Source organism: Rhipicephalus microplus, chromosome 10 (assembly GCF_043290135.1).
Source record: "Rhipicephalus microplus isolate Deutch F79 chromosome 10, USDA_Rmic, whole genome shotgun sequence".
NCBI lineage: Eukaryota > Metazoa > Arthropoda > Arachnida > Ixodida > Ixodidae > Rhipicephalus > Rhipicephalus microplus.
In genome coordinates this window covers 18,476,438-18,498,364 of record NC_134709.1, presented here as the reverse complement: position 1 = coordinate 18,498,364, position 21,927 = coordinate 18,476,438, and the positions used below count along the sequence as shown (strand labels likewise).

Genomic DNA, 21,927 nt, shown 5'->3' with positions numbered 1-21,927 from the left:
TAGTTGATACAATTTACTTCTGTCTCATTTCCTGCAAGCTTCATTCGAATGGGTCAACTTGTTGCTTTGAGAGACTATTTTGTATTGCATTTGCAAAATACCTCATGACGTACACCTGAATAAAGAAATCGGAGCAGTTATAACTTGAAGAAGCCACACGATAGCCGCAACTGTCACCTTCGAAACGCTCGCTATTGTGGTGCATAATGTATGGTCAAGTCCACTTCTACGATCTAATCCATCCTTTTCATTTTATTGTGCTGTCTCTGCCGTTGCGGTAAGTTCTGGTTAAAGTCCCTGGATTTCCCTCTCTTAATTACCGACAATTATTGAAGCGCCACCAACCAAACTCACTGGCTTTTCCAGCAGCTGGTCAAACGCGTACTTCGCTTGCTAACGACCGGAGGAGAAAGGTGCGTCGCGTTAGCATAATGTCCGCTGAAGGATGCGTGGCTATGTACCTAAGCGTACGGCTTTGTAAATCTTCCAAGTTAGGAAAAAAAATGGCGGCAGACTCTGGATGTGCGTGAGAGAGGGCTGGGAGAGGAGGCATTCGTGGATACTTAGCTAAGAGGGAAAAAAATCTGGGGACTTTAGTATAGGTGGGCGGAGCTTTGCGTGGTAATCCGAGACAACCTGGTTCGCCAGAACCACTGCCTCCGAGATTGACAGGCACGTGGAAACTGTATAAAAAACTTCGCGCTTTATGTTCTAACGCTATAGGGTCCGTGCGCCGTGGCACCAAGAAAAAAAAAGGAACTCTTGGTGTTCTTTATGCTTTCGCTTAAGACGACTCGACGGGGGAAGATCATCTTCATTTTCCTTTCCTCCCTTTAAAGTACCGTAGGGCCACATTAAAGACAAGCGGTTATCTTGGCTACGCGCTACATGCCCTTAACATGTCCATTTCATCTTCTTGTTTTGAGTTAAGATGCCCGTAACACCCATTGGGTATACCTTACCTACTCTGCTCTCCTTCGTTCCCTCCCTTAAGGACAAACATCATCTATCTGTCCATGACTCGCTGTGTCATCCTTAATTTAAGTTCATTAACGCATATATTATTCAGTGAGTAAATAAACTTAATTACAAGATTCGGCTAGTGTGTGGTCCGGGCTACCGAACACGTATATATACGCGTCAGAAGACCCTTGTGTCCGTATAGCCTCCCTCGCCTGCTGGCTGGCCCACTTTTGGTCTTGGACCTCTGAGCAGAGCACTGCCCCAGGAGAACTTGATGAGTTGGGGCATTCCTACGGTATGTGTTTATAAGAAGCCCTTTCTGTTGTGCATATATAGTTTGCATTTATTGTCCGAGTATAGGTCTGTGTAGCTCCTGTGGAGATACACAAGGCTTGGGTAGGAAGTTGTTTTTAGGTGTCTTTTTTTGGAGGTGGGGGGGGGGAGATGACCACGAGAGTAGGAAAACCGGTGATTTCGTGTATAGAGGTCACGATCGTACAGTTAGTGGGGTCGCTGCTTTTTCATGCTTCCCGGCGCAGCGCTGTGTACTTGGCACGCTACAAGCCCGCGGGCTTCGAGGCCTCGCTGAAGCTGGTCAACATGGACCGCTTCTCTCGACACAAGCAGGCCGCCATGGACAAGGTGGTCGCCTCGGTGATTCGCAACCCGTTTCTCGTCAAGTACTACTCTTGCTACTGCGTCAAGGTGAGCCGTTACCGTATGACCACGTTATCCGGGTGCTCTTATCCAGAATTTCGGCTCTGCGGGAGGAGGGGGATGATGTTACCATAACTAACAGGGACAATGGGGCGAGTTGATACACGTGCCGCATTACCAGAAAGCTAGGGAGGGGGGGGGTGATCAGTACTTTTGTGGCCTTCGGTAGGATTTTGTCTTACAGAGGGGACCCGCGTTGCATCACACAAAGGAGGGGGTGTGCTGGTGGGGTTTTGGGGGGGGGGGGGCAAACGCTGGGGGAAGGTCTTGAAGAGGGTTGGAGAGAGTGCCTCTTTAGTATCTCCCTGTAGATGCCCACGAGTCCCTGTCTGTAAAATCGGAGTGGTGTGAGCTGTAATGAATTATTCTTAACCTAATTGCTTCTTAATTAATCCTTAATTACTCTTAACAATTAGGTTAATCACATTACTCTCCGCTGTTCCACTAAATAATGAAGGCAACAGACAGCCTAGGAAACGGGTATCTGTCGTAGTGCGGTCTGGCAGAAACCTATCGTCACTATAAAGGGTATCTCCCACAGAAATTTCGTATATTCACTACTTCCACTAAAGATGGGGCAATGGTTAGTCAAAGGAAATGGCTGCGAAGTGAGGGTGGCGAAGTGAAGACCCCGATGTGTACTGACGAAAGAACACTATATGAACAAGACAGGCAGCGGCAACTATACGACAAGACCCCCGAAGCGATTGAAGGCCTGCGCCGACGAAATGCCCGTTTCGCGACTGTGACTGTCTAAGGTGTCGAACCTCGAATCAACCTGGGAGCAACCTATAGCATCACCTAGCTAAAGCTTAGCAATGACCGAGATGGAACCAGGCAACAACGTGCATCATGCGTCACTTGGCTAAGGCCGCTAAGGCCTATAGAAACAGAGCAACCAGACTTTTGTATTCAGTATCGTAGTTTCGCTGTTTCAAAGATCGCTTCATCGTTTCTGTATATTTTTCGTTTTATAAGGGGGGGTGTGTGATGGGGGATGGAAGGTATGTGTCTGAATGTTGCTGTGTGGTCTTTGTAAGTAAGGGCATTGGGGGAGGGTGTATAAAGACCTGCATAGTATAAAACGGGCAACTGAATGTTTACAGCATGGCGCTGCTTAATCGTTTGCCCCGCTGTGGTGGCTCTAAGGTGCGCGGATGCTGACCCGCAGGTCGCGGGTTTGAATCCTGGCTGCGGCGGCTGCATTTACCATGGAGGCGGAAATGTTGTAGGCCCGTGTGCTCGGATTTGGGTGCACGTTAAAGAACACCAGGTGGTCGAAATTTCCGGACCCCCCACTACCGCGTCTCTCATAACGATATGGTGGTTTGGGGACGTTAAACCCCACATATCAATCAATCTGCTTAATCGTTTATCTATTAATTACCAACGTTGAAGATCGGGCGTGTTGGTGTGTATCACTGCAGATTGTATAGCGCAACTACTCGACCGAGCCCAAGAAAGATAACAGAAAGACGGGACGCTGAGCAGAAAAAAAGTTGCGTGCGTATCTGTCGTTGATTAGTTGCGCTACACAGTCTACAGCGAGAGACACTCTTAATTGCCGTTGTGTATAACAGTACGTGAGGGCACACATCTGCGATAAACGTTTGGGGCATTAGGCGTTCCTGCACATGTACGACACGATTCCATGTTCCAGCTTGTGTCCTTTTGAGTATGTATATAGCTGGTGTTTCATCATGTGCCCGTTAGCATGTCAAGCGTGGCGCTACATACCACCCACGCGTCCGCCGCGTTTTGGTCTGAGCAGAATGCAAGAAAGTTCGTCGTGCACGCTTGACAGTCCCGAACAATCATAATTTATCGGGAGTCACCACTGCGGTGTTTCTCGCGGTCACTCTTGGTCTTGGCATGTAAATTTTGCCCATAAAGCGAAGTGGCGTCCGTTTCAGAAACGCTAAAGTTATAATTTTAGCTTGCCCGAAGTAGATATAACTCGTAATGAATTGCCCGCTTTTTTCTAGCGTGAGAGTCTAATATTTTAATTAGAAAACTTGGCATTCCTAATCTAACAATACATAGGTATTGAATTACGTGCTATTTAAAATTAATATTCGAGAAAAGCAAAAATTAACACAATACTGGCTGTAATTTCTCGCAATAAAATGTCAAGTGCCTTAATATAAATTCGTGTAAATTTGACACACTTCTAGGAAGTACATCACAGTTTGCGTCAGATGGAGATATATATGCAGGTATAGGTAAGAACAAGTTCTTTGGTCAGGTACGATAGCACGCAACAGCGTTATACAGACTCCGAACCCGCACTGAATTGACCATCAAGTGACAATTTGTAATGATAGCGTGTGGTCGGCGTACACATTCTTTATTGTGAGGTATGAAAAAAAAAACAAATCTTCAGCCCGCACCATAAACATATAGCAGGCAATGCCAATTAGAAAAAGAAAAATGAGCAGGGCAGAACCAAGAGAAATTTTGAGGGGGAAAGATGTCACACAGGAGGCGTACGTGACCGTAATGGAGTTCATCCCCGGTCTGGACCTACAGCGTGTGGTGACCAAGGCCGAGTACCTCAAGATCGATGCCGTTCAGATAATCATGGCTCAGCTAATACTGGCCGTCGAGCACATGCACCTGCACGGATGCCTACACAGGGACATCAAGGTTTCCAAGTGAGCGCCGCATTTGGGTCCGCCTTGAAGGAACAGCGCGAAGAAGGAACACAAGAGAGGCAGCACGCGCAACACGAGCGCTGTCGCTCCCTCTTTCGCTTGTGTCCATTCTTCGCAATGTTCACTTTGTCATTTGTTTTTTTTTATTGGTAAAAAAATCGCGGCGTATTGACGGAGTGAATGTTCATGAGTGGGGCGAAGCGTCCGTCTGTGTGTCCATACGTCCATGCTTCTGGACGAACGGACAGAGGCACAAACGGATGGACGGACGCACGGATGGACGGAAGCACGGATGGATGGATGGACGGAATCATGAACGGACGGACAGAAGCACGGACACACGGGCAAACGGACGGACGCATGGACGGATGGACACACGGAACGACGGAAGGACGCTTCGCCCCACACATCATTCACTCCATCGATATGCTGTAAAAACCCCTAACAGCCATCTAGTAATATTAGTCACAAGGACATACGCACACAACGCCATCTATCGAGCAACTCATAAACTAGAGGTGGCTACATACGGAGGAGGGAGCGACCCACGGCCTAAGGAGCCTCGCCCCTAAAGAAAAAAAAAGCGACGTTTCTTCTTTCTTTTGTTCTTCTATGTAACATGACCCGGCCGCCACGGTCGTATATAGTGCAACATTCTATCACCGTAGTCTAGAAATGCTCTACTGCTGACTCGAAGGTCGTGGGATCGAATTCCAGCCCCGATGGTCGCACTTCGATGGAGACGAAATGTGAGAGGGCCGTGTACTTAGATTCAGGCGCATGTTAAAAAAACCCATATGATCTAAATTTTCGGAGTCCTTCAAAACGGCGTCCTTCGTTACCACATCTCGGTTTCGGGATGTAAAACACCAACAATCATCATTATCGTTTAATTGAAATAACCTCTACCAAGCAATCTAAAAAAGGCAGGAATGGGACGATTGAAGCTTGCGATGAGAAATTCGTAAACGCGAGGGGGGGGGGGGGGGTAGCTGTAGCTCTTCAGCCATACCAGAACACGCGCCGGAGTAGAGAGCGAGTACTGGACCGCAAAGTCACCTAGTGAGTGCTCCGAGTACTTACGCGGCCACGATGATGGAGAAGGGACAAACCCCGATCATAAGTACGGCTGACTGGGCGAGTTGGTGCATGATAAAATGATATTGCGTTAGCGCAGCTTAGTTTGGGCGTGAAAAAAACGTTCCCCTTCTTTACTGCATAGCATCTTTTCTTCTCGCTCAAACTGAGCGGCGCTAAAGCAATACCCGACCATAAGCTGCTTCGCATCTAAAAGTACGCCGTAGAGATTGTCTGAGGCGAATGCATAACGCAGGGTCATTGGGTGGTTCGGTGTGAATACAACCCTCCCCTCCCCCCCCAAAAAAATTATCTGACCGCTACGTACCCCCTTTGTACCCATTATTTCGGCCTCTTTTACGCAAAACTTGCGATAGTCGATTAATTTTCGATCGAATAACCATTATTCATTCGCTACAACGCCAATTTTTTTATAAATTACCATCAATGAAACCTTTTCGCTTCGCGGGTTTTCACAATTTTTAACAGAATTATCACTGCAAATAAATAAATAACTGCGTAAGAGAATATTCCCTGGTCGTGATGGATACCGAACTAAGGCTCCGGCGCTCCGAAGGCGAGTGCCCTAACCTCCGAGTCCAACACCCACCATCTTTTCGTTATTAAGGTATTTACTTGAATGCGTAATATTTAAAAAAAATGTGACCAAGGTTTACGATCACATAGAATCAGGTTAGCGCCGAAGGACTTCTGAGGAAGGTAACATGAGATGCACTTCTTTCGGAAGAGTTTTTCATAATATCTTGCAGTGGAAAGATGGTAAGGCCTAGCACTCACCAAAATGGGGTGTCAGTTCTCCGTAATGTCGAGTTCGTCATGAATATCCTTTATGTTTACAGCCGTCCGTATTACATACTGAAGAAATGGCCATGTATAGCCCTGCATACACGTCTTCACGTACGCTTGGAATATCTCAACATGTCTGAACCATACGATTGTGTTGTACACATGAAACAAATGTAAAGAGAAAACGCTTTCTATGGAGGCGATATACATACGGTTAATTTCGTGGCAGTGGAATAAAGACTCTGTGAGACAACGCGTAAGACCGATGTGGAAAATTGTAGGCTTCAGAAAAATTTACGCTATACTGTAGTCCTCTAGGATAACATTGTTCTAGTACACTATACGCACCATAGAGCACCCTAAAGGAGTCATATACTTAAAGGATAATGCAGAAAGCTAATTTGTCCTCTGCACTATCTTTGTTTTGTAGGTTGCAAGTGAAACTGCTCGTATAGGCAACCGAACTAACATGATGTAACGAGATCTAGTGTGGAGGCTTTTCGTCATGACCATGACTTAGTGTGTCTTAATGCATGTGGTCTATAACACTGCGTCTGTGCGTTTCCTGGATTGTTACTGCCACAGTTCAATAGTGGCGGTGATGGTGTTGCCGGTTGCTTCACGCTCCATGATTACGGGACGGCTTTATGCTCTCCCATAATAGTGTACCAAGTACAAATCGTTAACCGCTTTATCTACCCCCCCCCCCCCCCTATTCATTTGCGAATCGGGACGGCTCACTGCTCTCTCATAGTTGAGTACGAAGTACTCGAAATTGTTGAACTTTTTTTTTTCTAAACACATTCATGAAGTATGAGGCCCGCGGGATGGATATATGCTCAATGATATGCTCCCCAAAGTAGAGTAACAAGTACTCAAAATCGTTAGCCACTTGTTCTAAACACACAAATCAACCGCTTGGGACAAATGGCTAGCTGGTCGCTTTCATAGTACTTCATGTTGAGCCGAGAGCTCTCTGCTCAAAATGGAGTCGCGCGATGAGTCAACCGATGCTGCCGCATTGCAGTGCAGACTATTTGGAGAATAGCCATCTGTCACAAGCTGTTATGTTTTTTCCCGATCTTATAGCTTAACCCTCATTGTAAGCCTCCAGGTTTCTGCTCCGTAGATAAGCACCGGCAAGATGCAACTATTATGTACCTTCCTCGTGATGGATAGCAATTATACGCTTTAGGAGGTGTACATTGTTCATTTTTCTATCTGCTTTCATCTTTGATGTGCGAGAAGTTTGCTTAATATTCTCTATTTTCCCACTTTTCATGCTTGTTCCTTGGTGCGCTGTCTGGCAGCATGCTCATAATGCCTGGCGGCAGGGTGAAGGTAATCGACTTCGACACAACCAAGATCTGCCACGGCCACTGTGAGTGTCCTTGACGCGCTCTTAAAAACACGCACCCTCGAATGTTATACCCGTCTACGGCGATTGCAAGCGAAACTATTTGGGTAATGACAGATAGGGCGCTAGATAGGAAGATGGCAGATGGCGACGTGGATCCAACAAGAGGTATAGGTTGATGGGAATGCACACTACGAACAAATCTGTAGCTGCTTTTATGACAACACTGTCTTCGGTTACGTTGTCAGCACCGTTCTGTGAATCTATAGGCTCTACACTGGTGTAATGACGACAATGCCTGTGTGCTGTTAAGCACTGACTTCGGTGAATGAAGGCTCCCTGCTGTTATGAGAATAATATCTTCGCATAATGTACGCTTTCCGCCGTTAAAATGACGACACACTCCCTCTTGCCTCTGTCTCAGTGAAGTGAAGCGCTCGCATGTACACATACTCGGAGAACTCGGGTTGATTCTGCGTGGACTTGGCATTTTTCATTACGCGATAGGGTATATCGAACACGCGTTCCTTGCGATTGCGATAGCAGTACCAACTTCAGACGTTCATAGTTGAAGTGCGCTGCTGTGTAACACGCTTACCTCCCGCGAAACCCGCAGTTTCCGAGCACGTGCTGAGGCAATATTTCAAGAGGACGGCTTTCGAATTCAACGACGGCGAGTCGGCCGGCACCATACCTTACATGGCTCCGGAGATACTCAAGAGACGACCGTACGGTAAGATGGAGACGATCTAGTCTTTCGTTTTAATTCACTAAGCTGGATGATGCCCCATACGCCCCGTGAACCGAGAAGTTTGGAGATTTTGCGAGATGCGACGATAACTCGCGAGATCTTGTCGGTAGCGTTGGTGTCAACTCGAGTGATGCGAAATAAATAAATAAATAAATAAATAAACAAATAAATAAATAAATAAATAAAGATCTCTCAACTAACGCGATGCTCAAGCGAACGTGCTTGTGTATTCGGTGTAGTATAAGTCACGTGGCATTATGTAACATGACCTCCCAAAATAACGTCACCATGAGTCCTCATCATTACGTCACATGACATCCGGCTTCAGCGTGACGTTGCATCGTGACGTAGACCACGATTCGACGTCACGTTATATATATATATATATATATATATATATATATATATATATATATATATATATATATATATATATATATATATATATTGTGGTAAAGCCTTTAAACAGGGGGTCGTCCTCTTCAGCGCCTTCTAGTGGGCCGCCCTTTTCATTAGAAGAAGAGCAGCTCGCGCAGAGAGTCGATCCCCGCATTGACTGTCGCTGTCGTGAATCATCGCTGAGTGTCCGCCAATAAACCGCTTAACAATTGGGTGGAGAGTGCTTAGAGTGCTGTGCCCTTCAAACACCTTCGGTCCGCATTCGATGCCCTTGGAGCTTCGATCCCGTACCGTGCCTCCAACCATGCACCAAGACGCCGCCCAGCAAACGCTTCCTCCTACGCCGACGCCATGTCCCGGTGTCCCCCGCATCCGCGACCCTCCTGTCTTCACCGGAGCGGATGGCACCGACGTCGAGGACTGGCTGGCCATGTACGAACGCGTGAGCGTCCCCAACCATTGGGACGAGGCAGGTAAACTGGGCAACCTGTTTTTCTATCTCGCGGGTGTGGCCGGCATGTGGTACAACAACCACGCATCTGATTTCCCGACATGGTCCGCTTTTAAAACCGCTGTCGTCGACGTGTTCGGCCGCCCGGCCGTTCGTAAGCTGCAAGCTGAACAGCGTTTACGTGAACGAGCCCAGCAGACCGGCGAGTCCTTCACAAGTTATATCGAGGACATCCTTGGCTTGTGCAAGAAAGTCGACCTGAACATGTCAGAGGATGTTCTAAAAGGCATCGCCGACGATGCCTTCACCATGCTCCTGGCAAAGAACCCCCGCACTGTGGCAGAAGTCATCATGTTATGCCAAAGTTACGACGAGCTGCGGCGGCAGCGCTTGATGACCCGTCGACCGCCACCACGTGATGCTGATCTCTCGGCCTTGTCAGCAGTTCCTGACCACGCAACCTTGCTCGCCGAAATCAAGTCGTTCGTGCGTGAGGAAGTTGCCCGCCAGGTCTCTCTACTGGCTTTTGCTTCCCCACAACATGCTCAACAGCCATCAAGTACACTTCTACCTCCGCTCCGCCGAGCCATTCAGCAGGAAATCGCGGAGGTCGTCCCTGAATACCACCAGCCGCCTCCTGCATCTGTGCCACTCAGCCTCCTCCACCGACGCAATTACAACGGTGACGGCCGCCAGTGGCTACTAGTCATACCTCGCAGTCTGCGCTCTGACATATGCGAATTCTTTCATTCTGATCAGCAATGTGCGCACTCCGGGGTATCGAAGACTTACCACCGCATTCGCCAACGGTACTTTTGGCGAATGCGGTGGTAAGTCTTCGATACCCCGGAGTGCGCACATTGCGGATCAGAATGAAAGGATTCGCATATGTCAGAGCGCAGACTGCGAGGTATGACTAGTAGCCACTGGCGGCCGTCACCGTTGTAATTGCGTCGGTGGAGGAGGTCGTCGCGAACGGCGAAATGGTGGGCTTGACGACGCAACCCGCGAGTGGATGGAGTGGATGGATCAGTCAGCAAGTCTATCAGTGAGGCAATCCATTGATCCTTGCGCTGTTCAGTAGCAACGGCATGAATGCTAATCGAAGAAATGGCAAGGTGAGACACTGAGTTGTTGGCATTGTCGTCAGGCAAGGGAGACCGTGACAGGGCGTCGGCGTCAGCATGTTGCCTTCCATTGCGGTACAGCACGCGGATGTCGTAGTCTTGCAGGCGGAGTGCCCACCGGGCGAGACGGCCTGAGGGATCTTTCAATGACGACCACCAGCATAGTGCGTGGGGGTCGGTGACGACATCAAATGGGCGACTATACAAATAAGGTCGGAACTTTGCAAGGGCCCAGACGATTGCCAAACATTCTTTCTCGGTGACTGTGTAATTAGTCTCGGCTTTAGTAAGCGTACGGCTCGCGTACGCTAGGACATATTCCGGGAACCCTGGTTTGCGCTGCGCAAGGACAGCGCCGAGGCCGACACCACTGGCATCCGTGTGTACCTCTGTAGGGGCCGTAGGGTCGTAGTGGCGGAGTATGGGAGGCGACGTCAACAAAAGACGAAGTGTTTTGAAAGCGTCGTCGCACTGTGATGACCACGAATGGAGAGGCCCGTTACTTCCGAGAAGCTTCGTCAGCGGCGATATGATAGTCGCGAAGTTTCGAATGAAGCGCCGAAAGTATATAGGAACACAGTCCTACGAAACTACGCAGTTCCTTGACGGAGGTCGGCTTGGAGAACTCGGTCACGGCTCGAAGCTTGGCTGGATCAGGGAGAATTCCGTCCTTGGACACGATGTAGCCGAGTATTGTCAGCTGCCGAGCTGCAAATTGGCACTTCTTTAAGTTCAGTTGCAGACTGGCGTTGCTCAGACGCGTTAAAACATGCCGAAGGCGTTGAAGATGCGTCGAGAAGTCAGGAGCGAAAACAACGACGTCATCGAGGTAGCACAGGCACGTGTACCATTTCAGGTCATGCAGAACTGTATCCATCATGCGCTCAAAGGTGGTGGGCGCATTGCACAGCCCAAACGGCATAACGTTGAACTCGTACAAGCCGTCGGGGGTGACAAAAGCGGTCTTAGGTCGAACGTCCTCAGCCATAGGTACTTGCCAGTACCCTGAGCGCAAATCGAGGGATGAAAAGAATTCTGCTCCTTGCAGGCTGTCAATCGCGTCATCTACCCGTGGTAGTGGATACACGTCTTTACGAGTGATCCTGTTGAGGCGTCGGTAGTCCAAACAGAACCGCACAGAACCGTCCTTCTACGTGACGAGAACGACAGGAGATACTTTTGGCGCGGCATGTACCGCTACGTGCGGAAATTCGTTCGCTCCTGCATAAAATGTCAGCGCCGCAAAACGTCAACGCAACTGTCGCCGGTAGGTCTGCAACCTCTACCTTGCCCTGCGAGGCCGTTTGGGCGCGTTGGCATCGATTTGTATGGGCCACTTCCACTAACGTCAGCTGGTAACCGCTGGGCCATTGTTGCTGTGGACCACCTCACGCGATACGCCGAAACTGCCGCTCTCCCCGCGGCTACAGCGAGCGATGTGGCCTCCTTCATGCTCCAACGATTCATGCTGCGACACGGTCCACCTCAGGAACTGCTCAGTGATCGAGGCCGCGTCTTCCTGTCTGAAGTCGTCGAAGCCATTCTCAAAGAGTGCAACGTTGTTCACCGCAAAACTGCTGCTTACCACCCGCAGACGAATGGCCTCACGGAACGCTTCAACCGTATGCTCGGCGACATGCTTTCCAAGTACGTCGCCGCCGATCACACAAATTGGGATGACATTCTACCCTTCGTCACCTACGCATATAACACCGCCCCTCAAAGCACTACTGGTTTTTCACCTTTCTTTTTATTATATGGAAGGCACCCGTCGCACACCATCGACACTATACTTCCGTACAAGCCAGATCCGTCCGAGTGGGCGCCTATTTCTTCTACAGCCAAGCTTGCTGAAGAGTGTCGAGATCTTGCAAGGACCTTTACAGCGCATGATCAAGAGCGGCAAAAAGCCATTCGCGCTGACGTCAGCACTACTGCGCCCACGTTTCTCCCTGGAGCGCTCGTCTGGCTCTCGATCCCTACTACTGCAACTGGCCTATCTTCAAAACTATTGCCCAAATACGAAGGCCCCTACCATGTCGTCAAATGCACTTCCCCAGTCAACTACTTGATTGAACCCATCGAACCATCTTCGGACATGCGTCGTCGAGGACGCGACATTGTTAACGTGGAGCGCCTCAAGGCCTACCATGACCCGCTCATTGTAACCAGCTGTTAGGTCGCCTGGCGGCTCCGTTTTCGTACCCGGCGTAGTTGTGGTAAAGCCTTTGATCAGCGGGTCGTCCTCTTCAGCGCCTTCTAGTGGGCCACCCTTTTCATAAGAAGAAGAGCAGCTCGCGCAGAGAGTCGATCCCCACATTGACTGTCGCTGTCGTGAATCATCGCTGAGTGTCCACCAATAAACCGCTTAACAATACACACACACACACACACACACACACACACACACACACACACACACACACACACACACACACACACACACACATATATATATATATATATATATATATATATATATATATATATATATATATATATATATATATATATATATATATATATATATATATATTTATATATATATATATATATATATATATATATATATACAGTGCAGTCCACTTATAACGATACCACATATAACGATATATCGGTTATAACGATGGGTCGACTTAACAGTCTCATTTTATGCATTGGGGCTATGGGGAAAAAAACCATATATAACGATATGTTATCCACCGCATATCGGATACAACGATGAAAAGTTTGCCGTGGACGGCATGTTTCATTCAGAATAATCGTAACATTTAGATTGATAAGTTCCTCTGAAACGAACTATGCCGAGACAAGACGAAAAGTTAGCGTAGGCGAGTACCTGCCGCCACTGCAGCACAGCACCGGCAGCGCGTCCCGGCCGTTCAAAAAGCCGAGGAGAGCATCGCGAGTTGGCGCGACGCGCTACAGATGGCGCCAGCTGTGTCACGTTTTGCGCCTCGCCGCGCGTCGACCGCGGAGAGGCTGAGAGAATTAACAAAAAAAAAAAGCGAAAAGCAAAGCGCCGCGCTCCGCGGCTCCCCGCCTTCTACAACGGCAAGCTAGTCGTAGCTTGCCGAACCAAAGCGGGAAAGAGAGAGAAAATAAAAAAAAGCGAAAAGCAAAGCGGCACGGTGGCATCGGGGCGGGGCCTCGTTGGCATTCCGGCTGTGTACCTCTGGCTGTGCTTTCTTCCTCCCACTGCTCCCACCCCGCCGTCGGTCAGTCTCTCTTCCTCAGCGAACCCGTGATGCGTTCTTCGGAGTAAGAAATAAAGTCTTGTTTTTGACATCCTACTATCTACAATATTTGTTAATTGGTGAAAATAGCGAAATGAAGCCAGGAGCTACAAAAGGTACGTCCGGCGACGATTTTTTGGCGGCAGTCCAGATATAACGATCACCGGTTATAACGATCATATTTTTAGGTTTTCTCGATATCGTTATAAGTAGACTGCACTGTATATCGCATTTATGCGGCTATCCCAACGGCGCATGCGCACCCATGAAGACGTTTTAATTGATTCCAGTGATGCGGTTGTGTTATTTGTTACCTTTTATTGCTTTTTTTGCTGTTGTTGCAGATTGTTAACTGACTGCACCTGCGCTTTTCAGCGTATGCAAAAAGCGGTATAGCGTTGTATACGGTTCTTAATTTGTCAGATGACTCGTATGTTAGATATCTGTGATACATTACGTGCACCGTCCCGTATAAATGTTATAGTTTGATATCAGAGATTGCTGCATATTTCTTTTTTCTTTATTTTGTCCTGGTTAATTAGCGCTTCGAAATGGAGAGATTTAGAGCCATGTCACTAAACCGGCTCCTGTATACTTGATATCTTGAACTCATTTGTATTCCCATTGAGTGTGGCTAGATGCACAATAGAACGTGAGAGCGCTCTTTTAGGCAAGCGGTTCGAGATCACCATGTCACAATGTACAGACGGGTCCACTGTTAACGGGAACACCTGCTTGAGCAGCATGTTTAGATTTCGCTATTTTACGGAATCATAGCTGCTTAGATATGCATAAGACTACTGGTGGTTGAAAGTTCCGACTTCTCTTGCAGACTATTGATTTGCATGAGGAATGTTATGTAATCCACTTGCTCTTAAAGGGCCAGGAATATTGATGGCGTGCAATCGAGTGTTTCCTTTAACAGTGGGTCATACTGTACATATAAGTGTGGGCACCATGGGGGTAGGGGGAAAGGGGGAGGGGGCGTAAAACTAGCCCCATACATTGACATTATAGAGAGAGGGGCGCAAAGACAGTCGCATACATTGACACGATGTAGGAGGGGAGCGTTGCGACGAAACTTCGCCCCCCCCCCCTCACCCTTGAAGGAGAACCTTTCGCATGCTTACGACCATGTATATCTGCGAATGGATCTTACAGGTCGCTCCGTGGATTGGTGGTCGTCGGGCATCGTCATGTACAAGATGATGACGGGCAAGGTTCCATTCCGGGGCAAGACCAAGCAGATGCTGCGCGAACGCATCATCACGGCGCCGCTCAAGTGGCCCAGGGCCACGGACCAGCACGGCCACTCGGCCACCACGCCGGCCAAGGACATGACGTACCGGATGCTGCGCAAGAACCCCGCCGAGAGGCTCGGTTCGCGCATCTACTCGGACCTCAAGACGCACCCCTTCTTCGACGACTTCAACTGGAAGCAGCTGTACGTCAAGGAGGATCTCGTCGATATACCCGCCATCAAGGTATTATACTCGCAAGGACTTGCTGTCGGGCTAGTTGGTGGCATGTAGTCTTGAAAAATAGGTCCAGCATGGCACTCCCTCATCCACACACATCCACATACTCACGTTGTCGGGTGCTCATGATGTGGTCCTGAGTACGCGCGTACGAGCGTGTGTGTGTGTGTCAATGAGGGAGTGCAAAGTAGCGCCTAACTTTCAAGAGGGTGACGTTCGTTCACGGGAAAATGATCTAGAAGGGTACTGGGCGTGAGCTTATTCATGCATGTTTGTTTTTTTTTGCATTTGGCTTAACTTCGAGTATAACCGCAGTGATGTTTTAATTATGGTGCTCCACCACCAGCCCGAACGCTGAGGCATGGTATCTCGGCCACATTTCGACGGAAGCGAATTGCCAGATGTCCGGAAGTTCATAGATTTCGCCGCACGTGCGTAAATAATCTCAGGGAGTCGAAATTTCTAAAGCACCTCACTACGGTTATTTGCGCATGTGTCTTGCCATATTAGTGCCCTATGTTTAGTAAGCGGACTCAAATAACCTTACCGGGAAAATGACCTGCAAGCCGGCTGCTAAGGATTGATACATGATGACCGGCCGCTGTATAGGCTATGGCAGATGGCAAGTTGCTGAGCTACAGTTTGTTGTTTCTGTATTGTACTGCGCTTATTAGCAAGAAGTCGGTGGCTCGAATTCAACCCTGACTACGCCCACTGCAGTGCAAAGGTCTCTTCACCTGCGCGTGCTTCTAGCGCGCAGGTGAAGTCTAGCCAACGCCACCCACCAGACTAGGTGGCGTTGGTGTAGCCCGGCCATGTAATGGGCCTCACAACCTCGGCCAGGGGGCGCTGCACCGCACGCGTTTTGCCGCCTTTTTAGCGAAAGACGGCCGCTCGGTACCCCGCTCCCGCCTTCGGCCTGTGCTATCTTATCACGTTTACGCGCTCTGCACGCGCTGTTATTTCACAACAATATAGGAACCAGGTGATCACAAAATTGTTTTTGCAGGAACATTGCGCACTGTACGTCTGTAAAAACTGCGCTGCGGCGTTATCACGATTGAGTTGCGCGTTTTATTCATTTTCACCTCACTCAGTTAATTGTTGAGTTTAACTTCCCGTAACCAGCATATTTTAATGAAAGACGCCGTAGTGGAGGGCTCCGGAAATTTAGACCACCTGGGGTTCTTTAACGTGCACTTGAATCTAAGTACACTGGCTTTAAGCGTTTTCGCTTCCTATAGCAACATAGCGCCTCACTGCAATCGTGCAATCTTGTTTCAGCGCGCGCGAATAAGTCTGGGGCACGCCTCCTTCGCCAGACCATCGCGCCGCATTTTGCTCCTGCGTGCGTGACGAGTGGCTTCACTGCACAGCCGTGGAACATATTGGTGGACCTATGCGCAACTCTGCTCCCGTAGAGAGCATTTACAGTAACTCTATTGAGCCTGTTTTCCCTATACAAGCGTTCAAGCGCTCAGGAAGTTCAGCTGGTCTAAGTTGAAGGGATACTGAACAAAAATTGAAGAAAAAAAAAAACCTGACGAAACTTAAAAGTTCCACTCGGAAGATGCTACTGTTCCGATAAACGGAGTTTATTTCCCGTATTTTTGAACAGCTGGTTGTATTTTTGATGGATTGTGTGCGCGCGATGCTGCTCGCGAGTGCGAGCATTGACGTCGAACTCACCGAGGCGCATGCAAGATGCACGTGTTCTTGTCCTCCTCTTCCTTTTCTCCAGCTGTCCTTTGACTCCCCTCTTTCCCTTCCACAAAAGCGCTGTCGCTTTGTTCCTGCCGGAAGCATTGTTCACTTCTGTTGCTGTTCATAGTGGCTCTGCGAACCAAAGTGGGTGATGTGTGAGTCGAAAGACGCGGGCGATGGCTGGCATTGTTGGCTTGACAGTTTCCGGTGAGTTTGACATCACCCAACGTCACATCCAGTAGTTCACGGCGCTGCCGCTAGACGCGACGGTTTGTGAAAAACTCATTAAATTCACTATTTTCCCGTAGTTTCAGCTTGGAATGAAGCTTGTCTCTATCGATTTCAGGATCCAATCTATCGATATGGCTGAAAATATTGACGGCAAAAATTTTGGTCAGTAACCCTTCAAGATTACCCCCTATAATTTTCGTCTTAATTGCTCGTTACGTCGTCGTCGGCAGTTTAAGCTGAACCCTCTTTGTAAGCCTTCGGGATTCTGTTCCGTCGGTAAGGGTCGGTAAAATGCAGCTGTTATGTTCCTCTTAAGCCATAGTGGTAAATTACCATTCATGATTTGAGAATGCTTGCCGAATTTGCTCCATTCGATCCTTATTCCCTTAGTTACCCCAACTCATGGTTTGGCTCCGCGGTTACTGTGTACATAGTATATAGACGTACTCAATCTTTTACAACTTCCGCTGCTTCGCTAGCTATCGCAGAGTGTTGTTGTCTCCCGAGACTGTTGCACGATATTCTGGTTTTCTGCGTACTGATTTTCAGATCTACCATCCTGATTTCCTTGTTAAATTGAGTGTAATTCTAAGTTGTAATTCCTCCCCTTAGCTGCTCATTCATGCATGGTCATTAGTAAATCACCGGTTAATAAGGTCTCTCTGTTATCTCGTTTCCCTAATTCTTCCCTATTTAGGTCCCTGAGACCCCTTTGTAAGCACGTGGTTAATAGCATTGGAGAGATTGTGTCTCCCTGTCTTATATAATTTTCTTCATTGAGATTTTGCGTTCCTCGTGTTTCATTTTGAAGTCCAAATCGTAAACATCGCCCCTCGTATCGGTATGTTCTACGTGGGAGTACTGAAAACGTACGAGCAGCGCTGGCGACGAACACGGCTGCAGTAGAGGTTACGCAAGATGAAACGAGCCGCGGCCATCTCCGTCGCTCGAAGGATGCTTGCCGTAAGGTCACCCTGTGCGGGAAGCCTGCCGCCTGCGGCTCCTCAAGCAGAGAGAAAACGCTTCGCCCCGCTTTCATAGGGCGAATGAACATGGAAGGCGAGACGAACGTGCGTCTGCGTGAGAAAGCCAACTCTATGAATAACTCTAGAAGTGACTGACGTCACGCCAATGAGTCAGGGCGATTGGATGGAGCATTTGTGCAAGTTCTTTGTGAGAGGCACAGCGATGACTGTGGGCGGAACTGACATGTCTTTTAGATGCGGAGCAGCTTATGGTCGGAGCTTGTCCCTCGTCCGTTGTCGTAGCCACCGCTAGTACTCGGAGCGCTCACTAGGTGACTGCGATAGAGCGCTCGCTCCACTGCGGCGCGTGCTCTGTTTTGAGCAGAGAACGCTAGCGGCGCTGCACTTCTCTGTATAGTACAAGGCTTACTCCTCTAGCTCTCTCACACAAAACGTAGCAGTATGAATGAAGACATGAGTGCGGCGAGGGCGAGGGCTCGCAAAGTGACTGTGTGCGCAACCATGGACGTCGACGGTGATACCTCTTTACAGATCTTCACGTTTAAGGCCGTTCCACGCGCTTCCCACACAGCCGCAACGCCCGTGCCGGGACCTCTACCGCACGCAAGTGGGGGACAATTAAGCCAATTGGCGACGCTGTGGAAGATGAAAGAGCGTCACCAATTGGCTTATTTGTCCCCCGCTTGAGTGCGGTAGGAGTCCCGGCATGTGCGTTGCGGCTGTGCGGGAAGCGCGTGGGACGGCCCGTATACCCGTGGCTGCTTCGCATATTACTCACGGATTCCTTTACGGGGAGATGTGTGTTTAACTCACTCACTCACTCGCGTGCCCATTTGCGTTCTCATATTGGGCGACAGTTACCTAAACAGATGATTCGCGATGGAGGCGTTGCAAAACCGGGGAAGGATATCTGACTAATCGTCTGCTACAGCTTGCGTGTTTCTTAGGTTGTTACCGACCATCCCTTGTTCTTTTTTTTTCCTTTGGCCCGCAGTTGGAAGTTCTCTTCAGCGCGAGAAAGAATAAAAAGAAAGTTGCTTGATACGCAGTGCTCTCGTTGCAGGAGCTACAGGAAGAGGACAAGAAGAAGGTCAAGGACGCCCCGGACGACGACGACGAACGGCGTCACCAGCAGATCGAAGACATGACCGACATCCTGCCCGAGATGCAGAAGCCGCTGCTTTGCTACGCCTCCAAGAGCTTCCGAAAACTGATGGTTGCGGTCAGTGCGCTTTTACCGCTCTCACATGGCTCTTACCGTTACGGGGCTTTACGCGGGACGAGTATCTCACGCACTGACGTCGAACGAACAATGCCGGGAAGCGCCGAACGCGCTGCACGCGTTTTCGTGCGTACGAGTCTTTTGGGTGGGCCCAACGTGACAGGGAACAGGGCGAGTCGTTTGTATGTTCATCACTCCCGGAGAGCACGCATCAAAGACGCGGACAAAGAGAGGAAAATACGACACAATCGCTAATTCTCCAGTAACGATTAGGTAAGCCATTACGAGGGGGAGGAGTGTGTGTGTGGCAAGTTTTACCGCTGTGTCCTGCACTCACCTTCCCGTTCCACGCACATATTGTTCGAGACCGAGACCGAAAGGAAATTTTTGCAATGGAAAGAGAAAAATGATAAAGTATTACCAAAACAGGCCTAGCCTTTGATTTCGGGCTTTCCGGGAGTGAACCTGGGAAGTATTTAGTTCTCGGATTGATTGATTGATTGATTGATTGATTTGTGGGGTTTAACGTACCAAAACCACTATTTGATTATGAGAGACGCCGTAGTGGAGGGCTCCGGAAATTTTGACCACCTGGGGTTCTTTAACGTGCACCCAAATCTGAGTACACGGGCCTACAACATTTCCGCCTCTATGGGAAATGCAGCCGCCACAGCCGGGATTCGATCCCGCGACCTGCGAGTCAGCAGCCGAGTACCTTAGCCACTAGACCACCGTGGCGGGGCAATATTTAGTTCTCGGAATGCAACATCGGTGGGTCCTTATATATCTATATTTTTGTCAAAACTGGCTTGCTATTTTATTTATTAACATTTAATATATACTGCTGACCTGTTTACCAGGTCTTGAGCAGGAATGGGCATACAGAATTTTTTACTGCAAAAACATAATGAGCATCACACAACATATAGACAGTGGTAATTGATAGTAAAAACCCAAACGGAAAGCATAATGTACAATGCAAAAAACAGAAAAAAAAGCATACTACTCAACACTTTTGTAGCAGCTTGCGAAAAACAAGAGAAAACATTCCAAAAATGGTAACTCTGGGCTGCATGACTATACAAAAAAAAAACAATTTCTTAGTGGTTGTTGAGAGCATGTAGAAATAGGTCAACTGTTGGACACTCCACAGTATCGGGTGACAGGCCATTCCACTCACGGGTAGTTCTTGAAAAAAAGGGAATACCTGAATGTGTCTGCGTGGTTTACGTAATCTACAACTTTCTTTGAATGATATGAGCACGCATCACATTCACTTGCTTGTGTAATGTGCACTGTTTTGTTGATTCCAATTTTGTTGTGGAAAGTGAGGTAAAAAAGCTTCAGTCTTTCCATTCTTCTCCTCTCCTGTAGTTTTTCGAGCTCTGCTTTAATTAGAAGAAGTGAAGGTGATGTGCGCCAACTATATATATAACAATTTAACACAAATCAGACAGATTTTTTGGACCATTTCTAGTTTTTTTAAATATGGACTCGGTAAAGGGATCCCACACTGCAGCTCCTTATTCTATTACTGGTCTAATGGAAGTTTTGTATGCGAAAAGTTTGATGTGTGGTGTGGCATTCACAAGCCTCATTCGCAAGCCTCACTCGCAAGTAGTCAAGCTTTTTCATTACCCTCTTTTGAATATATTGTACGTTTCTCCACGTCACGTCGTTTTGCTGCACCTCCGGGATTGGCGCGCCTTTGACCAAACGACGATGCCGTGTGATGACGTCACCACGTGACGGCACGTTATGCAACGTCGTAGTGACGTCATGATGAACTCGCAAACTTCGTCTATTTGTTACGTCACGATGACGCCATATTGTGATGTTACCGATGACGATTTGTTTTTCATCACTCGTGTTGACACCGCCGACGGACCATTTTCGCGTTCGATGAGACATCTATATGAGGTTGTCGCCTTGTAATGAATAAGTAAATACATTTTTATTCACTTCACCTACCTTGACTAGATCACGGCATGGCACAGTTGGCCGTAGAATGACCAAGTCGCTATTTTCCTTCGCACCGCAGCTGAAGGAAAAACGTGGCAAAGTCACCGCGGACATGATCAACTCGGTCGGCGAAGACAGCCCCGAGCTGAAATACGACGAGCCGAAACGCCACAGCGACGGCATGGTTGACGGTGAGCTACTTTTAGCAATCTTATATGGAAAGCATATCGAGAGTGCATCATGACTCTTGTCAAACGTGTCTCCAGCATACCATTCTATAGCATACCTTATACCATTGCTTTATAACGATGCCTCACCGCCTATTCGCTCTTACAATGGAGGCATCGTCTTCATCCTCTAACAATGCAAAGATTCAGTTTATTTATTTATTTATTTATTTATTTTGTTACCCTCAATCGCCGAAGCTTTACAGAGGGGAGTGGGTTACAACATGAAAAATATACGTGCTATTTTATACATGAACAAAACTAAAAAAAAAAAAAAAAAAACTCTACTCAATGAGGCGCAACAAAAGTGAAACGTAAAAATAAGGAAATCACAATGAGCAAATAGTGAATGTAGTAAAATTATACAGTACTAGCAAAAAAGTGTAAAAGTAAGGGAAATGACACGCACACACAAAAAATCAAGAATCCACTGGAAAACGCTGGCATCTTGACACGTGGAGACAGAACTTCGTAAGGAGGGGAATAGATCGGATGACTAAGGAGAGCTATCGCGAAATAGGTGAGCTGATAAAGAATGACGAAAGAGGGAGTGATCAGAGATGGAAACGATGTCACCT

General features: G+C 48.1%; 1 protein-coding gene across 1 annotated transcript in view; it reads left to right on the top strand.

Moving 5' to 3' along the window:
* Positions 1-21,927, top strand: part of LOC142774880 (microtubule-associated serine/threonine-protein kinase 3-like) — a 34,810-nt gene that overhangs the window by 10,608 nt on the left and 2,275 nt on the right. The window contains exons 6-12 of the mRNA XM_075876031.1: positions 1,503-1,668; positions 4,162-4,334; positions 7,529-7,599; positions 8,192-8,308; positions 14,701-15,023; positions 19,002-19,160; positions 21,202-21,313. Coding sequence (XP_075732146.1) covers positions 1,503-1,668; positions 4,162-4,334; positions 7,529-7,599; positions 8,192-8,308; positions 14,701-15,023; positions 19,002-19,160; positions 21,202-21,313 — 1,121 coding nt within the window. The remainder of the gene's footprint in view (positions 1-1,502; positions 1,669-4,161; positions 4,335-7,528; positions 7,600-8,191; positions 8,309-14,700; positions 15,024-19,001; positions 19,161-21,201; positions 21,314-21,927) is intronic.